The 7,802-nt window shown below is 44.3% G+C and overlaps 1 protein-coding gene across 1 annotated transcript in view; it reads right to left on the bottom strand.

Moving 5' to 3' along the window:
* PINX1 (PIN2 (TERF1) interacting telomerase inhibitor 1) overlaps window positions 1–3,324 on the bottom strand; it is a 118,042-nt gene extending 114,718 nt beyond the window's left edge. Inside the window, exon 1 of the mRNA XM_006161219.3 lies at window positions 3,176–3,324. Within this exon, the coding sequence (XP_006161281.1) occupies window positions 3,176–3,194 (19 nt within the window). The 5' untranslated portion in view covers window positions 3,195–3,324. The remainder of the gene's footprint in view (window positions 1–3,175) is intronic.
* Window positions 3,325–7,802: the final 4,478 nt, after the last annotated feature.

Consider the following 7,802-nt stretch of genomic DNA (forward strand, 5'->3'; position numbering starts at 1 on the left):
TGCCAGTATATACAAGCAACATGGTTTACGCAGGTGCCTTCTTTTGTGGCAGTCTAGAATTTTAGTATATTGTCAGGCTTACATGACCAGCCCCTGGGAAAAACCCTGGACACTGAGTGTCCTATGGGCTTCTCTGACTGACCATATTACATGTGTTGTCATAACTCACTGCTGGAGGAATGAAACACGTCATGTGTCACCCCACCAGGACGGAACTATGGAAGCTCGTACCTGGTGTCCCCTGGACTTAGCTCCATGCATCTTTTTCTTTTACTCAGTTTGCTCTGATTCCTTCAGCTGTAATGAATCTTAGCCATGTACATATATGCTGAGTCCTGGGCAAATCACTAAATATGGAGGTTTGTCATGGGTACCCACAAATCAACCTGGAACAGTACTATAAGGAACAGCAGATAAGAGTGAGCTACCCAGATAAAAGTGCCCAGAATCTGCAGAATCACTATCTGGGATGATGACGATGATGATGATGTGTGTGTGTGTCTATGTTTTAACTGATACATGATAATTGTACTTACTTATGGGTTAGTGTGATACAATACATGTATATAATGTATAATGATCAAATCAGGGCAATTAGCCTCTCTTTCGCCTCAAACATTTATCATTTCTTTGTGCTGGAACATTAAAAATGGAACGATGTGTTTAGTCATCCTCTGGTAGGGACTCCTATTGGGAGCTCTAATGGACATTGGTTCCACCAGGATACACTCAGGGTAACCACAGTAACCAATTCTCCCAACAGCTGTAAGGGACTTCATTTTCAATCACTCCATGCCTAATACCAGGTGGTTTATGGCTGGACTAAGCTTACTCGGAAGGGTGTGTTGAGTCCCAAGAGCTAGGGAGTGTTTTCTTTTTAATTTTTCCAAAGTCACAGATATTCAAGAGTGCAATTCTACCACCCATGTATTCTTACTATAGATTATTCAAGGGCAGCCCCCGTTGCCTAGTTCTTAAGGATGGTGGATCTCACATAGCCAACTGCAGTTCTAATCCCAGCCCCAGTGACTTGAAAGACATGTCGGGTGCATGTGTGAATGTGCCTAGGGTCCCAAGAGGATGAAAAGAGGGAGAAGGAACTGTGGAGTGACCACACCCCACTGGAAGTTTGCTTTTCCCCCCCCTCCCTTCCATCTCTCTCTGGTGAGTACATGTGCCTACTGGCAATTTAAAAAATAATAATTCGAGAATGAAGAAACTAAATTATAAAATTTAACGTATAGCCTTAAAATCCATTACTACAGTGTTGTGACTTGACTATATATATAGTAACTGAGTGTCAAAAAATTGGTCTTGAAAAGGAAAGAGTCTTTTAAAAAGCAATACCTTTATAAATAATCTGGGTCTAAAACTGCAAATTATATAGACTGGGAAGTTAGGGTGATAAAATAAAATTCTTATCTTACACAGGGTAAGTTTGTGTAAGGTAGATTTCTTATCCTACATCAGGGTGATCCAACAAAATAGCATAGATAATTACAGAAACACGGGTTAAAGAATGTTTGAGAAATACAAAGAAAACCACTAGTAGATTTTTTAAAACAGGACAAATGCCTATGCTGAGGATAAAATAAAATAAAATACAGTTTACATAGCAAGAAAAAAAGGAAGCAGCATGTTCAATGAAATGATGGTTGATTTTTAAGTCAACCCAGAGACAAAGATAATGAGTTTTTGATAGCTTCACAGAAACTGATCAAGAAAATACGCATAAAGGTAGAACCAGAGCCAGTGTTCCCAAGTGTATGCTGGATTAAGAATACATCAAAGACTATGAACATCAGTAGATTCTAATCTTGGCTGCTCATTAAAAAAATTAACTAGAGCCCACAGGATCACCATCTAAAATATGAGTTCCTATTTTAAAATGATAGAAAACCATTCATCTTAGTGGCAAAATACAAAGAGAAGGAGTTAACTGCTACAACCTTGCTAATTTCTTGCTCAATTATTTTCCTCTGAATTTCATTTTCCATTCCTGTAGTATCAAGATGGTGTCTGATCATTCCTTTTGTGCTCCTAGTCCTTAAATGGTTCTTTAGATACTAAGAGGATTTTATTTCGTAAAAGTCCTTGTGCCAGTGCGGTTAGTCTGTTAAATATATAGTTCTCTGCTCAAAACACTGCTTTTAGAAAGTTAAGGACCAGCTTCTCACAACCAAAGCACTACTGCCATCTGGAGGCAAGCAACTTTATCTACAGACACCATTCAGAAGTTAAATAGCCTCTCCTGAGAGAAGGAATTAAAGGGACTTCACAAAGTATGGCAAATCAAAGTGAGGCTGGATGGCAGCTAACACTCCAATGATGGAGTAATTCAAGCTAACAAAGATTGTCCGTCTTAGAATTACATATTAGCAGGACCAGCAGTTGGCGAAAGGGCTATGTCACTGGACTCCCATGTATTCGACGGGCGGTTAGAGTCCTGGACCCGGTGGCTTAAACTCACGCCAGGCGTGTGTGCGTGTGTGCCCAAGATCCAGAGAGGAGAATGGAGAAGGGATTGTGGCGTGGCCATCCACCCTGGAGGGTGATTTCTCGCTTTCTGTCTCTCTCTGTCTTTCTGGCGAGTGCACGTGCCCTATACCAAAAACCTCTCAAAAAAAAAAAAAATTACTTATTAGCCACCCCCCCCCACCCACAGAAAAGAAGGGGGGGGGGGGGCTAACTTTCTGTGTCCGATGTTTCTAACCCCTTTGCTTTGCCTTTTCTGGGTCAACACATCTCCGACAATAACATTTCAGTTTCTGAACCATCTTTCTGGCCCAAACTTCTCTTTTCAACTTGAGGAAGCTGAGGCCCGGGGAAGTGAACCAGTCTGGGTCCCCAGGACCGGTGGCGACAGGGTCAGTCCGAGATTCAGTGTTCTGACCGCCTTTCGAATCCAGCACGCGTGTCAAAGGTCTGAGTGTGAGGATGAGTCTCCAGGGACACTCGCAGTCTCCATCACTAGCAGACTGGCTAACCTGCGGGGAAGACTGGGCTGCGAAATCTCAGTAGCCGTGCTGGCTTCCCAGTCCCCAAGTCCCCAGTCCCTGAAGCCCTACCACCCCAGCGCGCCGGCCTTTCGGGTCCCCAGCGACTCCGGGTGGCCGTACGAGTCACCCACTATCTTCATCCCCTCCCTGGTCGGGTGTTCGTTTTGGACACTTACGCTCAGCCAGCATCGACATGTCCTCGAGCACGTGACGCCGTGGGCCTCCAGGCCTGGACAACAGTCACTACCGGGAGGCAGGACAGCAGAGAAACTAGAAGCGAGAAACTCTCAGGCCAGGTGGACGGCTGGGGCGCGTGTTGCTGACGTCAGAGAAGCGCGACTCACTTCTAGACCACACGGAGGCTAGGGGGCGGGGCCAGGCAGCCTGGGGCGGGGCGTGGAGACCTTTGGGGGTGAAAGAGCTATGGCCGCCCAGCAGGAGGCAGAGAGAGGGAAGTCCGGGGATTGGCTTGGGCAGGTGCAGGTACTAAATGATTGCATGTTCGGAAAGCCCTTTCGAGAGCGTCTGCTGCAGGGCGCTCAGTAAGAGCTGCCTGCCTCGCCCTGGTCGTTAAGTACTAAATGCCAACACGGTGACTTGGGTTTTGTCCCCACGCGGCTCAATCTAATGGGGAAAAGAAATATGTAAACAACGGTCTTTACAGTCGCCTGTATTATATGAATGATGTGTACAGGAGTTTGAGAAACTCTGTTAGGAGAACACTTCGGGCTTGTAGAGTGAAAAAGAGAAACTGCAAAGTAAAAGTTATAAAGCAGAGGAACTTATTGGTCTTTCAAAGCTTGCTTAAAATAAGTCAAACCCTCAGGCATGGTGTCAGCTCTTAGGAGAGGCAGGGCCAGAGAGAAATGGTAAACATGTAACTCCTTTCCGCTCAAACTCCTTTTAAAAGAGGGGAAGGGTATTAGAAAACATTTACATTTGGGGAAAGATGACAGACAAGAGGCTGAGGAAAATGGGAATGCAACAGGGTTAGAAAAAAACGTATTGTTCTCTGGGTGGGCAGGAAGATTGTGTGTTCTGGTGCAAGTTAGTTATCTAGAGAAAGATTGTTTTTGGTTGGCCCCAGTGCCCTGGTGGCTAAGGAGCGAGGTACAACATGACCTAAGGCACAGTTCAAATCCATGACAAATTGGGCTGTTTACTCTCAGTCTCTCTCTGATAATCCTGTGGCAAATTTAAAGAAGAGAGAGAGAAGGAAGTGGAAGAGGAGGAAGAAGAGGAAGGAAGGAAGGAAGAAAAAATCTTGTGAAAGTCATACAGTCAGAAGAAATGACCAGTGAACAGACTGAGCTATGGGCAGTAAAAAGCTGTTTCCTGGGAACAATTGAGGAGAGCCTTCTGGTTGCCCTCATTTCCTGCCTAATAAATAAACAAACAAAAAGTGTTCTCCTTTTCCTTTAACCTGCCTCTGCTCTACCTCCATATAGTATACAGTTCTATTGCTATTCAAAATACTCTTTGAAATGTTGAGTTATTAGGCCTCTCCTACACCCTTCCCTCACCAACATTGTGGGATATGGCTCGAATTCTCCTAAAAAAGAGTGGAAGCAGTCCATGAAGACTTCTCCCTTCTTGACTTCCTCTCTCCTCTTCACGTTTTTTTCCTCTTTTTCTCATTTCCTTTCTTTCTCTGCCAGTTCTCAAGGGAAGCTGTGTCTATGCATAAACTCTCAACGTGTGCCAATCCAATTGCCATTGCTGGAAGACGGGGACACGCTACTCTGTGGAGAATTTCTCCTGCCACCCCTACCTGAGCTTTCCTCATATTTTACCATTGGGTGGAGAAAAGTCTGCCCAGTCTGAGATCCAATACAATAGAAATCAATGATTGATAAGATTCACCTTACCCATTCCCTGGAGAGAAAGTTCCAGATTATGCTAGGTTTCTCATCCTGCAATTTGCTTTAAACTCACCTGTTTCTGTTTATTGTGCCCCTGCATCAGAAAAATTTCTTAAAGTTCATATGCCCTAAAGTTATTTCTAATTCACAGGTCTCTTTTTTTTTTTTTTAGAGAGAGATTTTTGCTATAGGGTGCGTACACTCACCAGAAACACAGAGAGACAAAAGGTAAAAATATCACCCCCTGGGGGGATGGCCACACTGCAATCCCTTCTCCTCTCAGGATTTTAGGTGCACATGCACATGTGTCAGGCATGAGTTTCAAGTTGTCCAGTCCAGGTCTTGAACTGTGGTCAACTATGTGGGAGTCCAGCAATGAAACCATTACACCATCTGCTGGTCCCCACAGCTCTAATTTTTAGGGCATCTGTAATATACTAGTTTTCCTGTCCTCTCTTGTACTTTCTCCATGCTATAGAAGCTCAAAGTAGGAAGACCAACTGAGCCCAGAGTAGTGTGAAGACAGCACTCTGCATTGATCCTAGTCCAAGAATGCCTTCTGCTTCCTGATAGCAACTCTGGCCCAAGATCCCTCCTCTGTTCATACTTGCTCACAAAATGGTATTACATCAAACTGAAGCTGTCACTAAAGGGCTGTGAAAACCTATAAAGCCCAATCAAAAACCTGCTGGAGATGCTGTCTCTCTGTCTCTGAACCTCTGAGATCCAAATAAACATTGTGGTGTCAAAGGAAAAATCTGATTTTCCTTACTGTCTTACAACTTTTCTTTACTATCCTAAATTAGCCCTCCCTAACCTTTGAGTGCGATCATGACTTTTTAGTTTCTCTTATCTTGAAATGACCTTAGGGTAGAGGTGAGGAGGGTGTGGTTGGAACAGACAGATGCCTACAAATGGAAGTAGAGGCATGATGGGAGTTGTGATGATGGAAGCAGAGAGGGGATGGGAACTGGTTTAGTTACCTACTTGAGAAGGTTACCAGATGTGCACTACTGGTTTGGGACTCCTGTTTTAAGATTGAGAAAGGATCAGGTCAAGTAGGGGCCCTACCCTGGTAGTTATGGTCAGATATTTTGGAATCACCTAAGGAGGCTTCCTAAGCTTCACTGTTGACCCTCCCTGACTCCTTCTAGAGTTTTTCTTTCTGGTTCCTGACGCTCTAAAAAAAAGTAAGCAGTCCACAGCCCATGGAATTCTGTTGGTGTAGGCTGTCCTCTCTACAATGACTCCCCTCGGTGTGATAATTAACAGAATGAGTACCAAAGTAATAGGTTAAGCCTCGTCTCTGATAACTGTAATTATGTTCTCTGATACCTCATCTGCTATTCCACACCATTTCTGTGAGGACTAACGGAGACAGCACATAGGGATGCCTTGCAAGCTGGAGTGCTATGATATTGCAAGCAGCCACTGCTGTGTGCCCTGAGAGTTATAGGCAGCTTCAGGGACCCAATCAGCTCTGCTCCATGAACACTTCATGAATTAACTTTCTTTCTTCTTTCCTTTTTTTTAGAAGTTTTTGCCTTGGGGTGCGTGCACTTGCTGGAGAGAAAGAGACAGTGAGAGGAAAAGTGAGAAATCCCCCAGGGGGGATGGCCAAATCACAATCCCTTCTCCTTTTCTCTCCTCTCAGGATTTTGGGCATGCACGCACATGCACCTGGCATGAGTTTTAAGCTTTCGGGTCTTAGACTCAAATCATGGTCAACTACATGAGAGTCCAGTGATATAACCATTATGCAATCTGCTGGTCTCCCCATCATATTAGTTTTTAATTTGCTACAGGGCACGCATGCTCACGAGAGAGAGAGAGAGAGATACAGAGAGGGAAAGTGAAAAAATGAGCTGGCAGGTCCAGGCCTTGAACCACAGTTGGCCATGTGGGAGTCCAGCATTTTAACCACCATGCCAACTGCTGGCCCCCATGGCTTAACTTTCATCTTCCTCTGCCACTTACCTTGGGCAAGTTCCAAATTGCATTGTTTTCCCTATCTCTATAATAAAAATAACAATGGTACCTGCCTCAAAGACTGAATATCTGTGTTCTTCCCAAAATACATTCTGAAAACTAGTCCCCTAGGTGACAGTGTTTAAAGCTGGTGCTTTGGGAGGTGATTAGGTCTTGAGAGTGGAGCCCTCATGAATAGGATTAGTGGCCTTATAAGAGCCCTCAGAGAGCGCCCTTGCTGCTTCTGCTACATGACAGTGCAGCAAGAAGACAGATATCTGTGAACTAGGAAGGGGCCCTCACCACACACCAAAACTGCCAGCATCTTTATATGGAACTTCGCAACCTCCAGAACTGAGAAATTTTAGTTGTTTAAAACACTGTTTATCTGGGAACCAGCAGGTGGCATGGTGGTTGAGGTGCTGGACATTCCCACATGGTTGAGTATGGTTTGAGTCCTGCACGTGGCGGCTATCTCTTTGTGTGCTGCGCTCGTGGGCTATCTCTCTCTCTCTCTCTCTCTCTCTCTCTCTCTCTCATTTCCCTTTGGTCGAAATTTTTTTTAAAAAGATGAATAAATAAAATTTAAAATAAAACAGCATTGTTTATTCAGTCTACAATTTTTTTTACAGCAGCCTGAACTAAAATAATACATATACCTTAGTCATTAAATGAAGTGATACCTACAGTTTAGGATAGCACCTGGCAAGGAGAGGGGCTCAGTGTTTGTTTGAATGCACACAGCTTGGTTTTGTTTCTTAAGTTCATTTATGTATTTCTTTCATGAGAGAGACAGAGAGAAGCACCCCCTAGCAGGGTATCAACACTGTGATCCACTCGCAGACTTGTCAGACCCAGATCACAGACAAGTGCACACACAGCGTACTCTTGGGACTCGATCCTGGAGCCTTCCCGTGCAGGTCAGCCTTGTTTACACTTGTCTGCCCGACATTTTAAGTGCCTTCTTTGTGAT

The sequence above is a fragment of the Tupaia chinensis genome, unplaced genomic scaffold (assembly GCF_000334495.1).
Source record: "Tupaia chinensis unplaced genomic scaffold, TupChi_1.0 Scaffold138390_1, whole genome shotgun sequence".
NCBI lineage: Eukaryota > Metazoa > Chordata > Mammalia > Scandentia > Tupaiidae > Tupaia > Tupaia belangeri.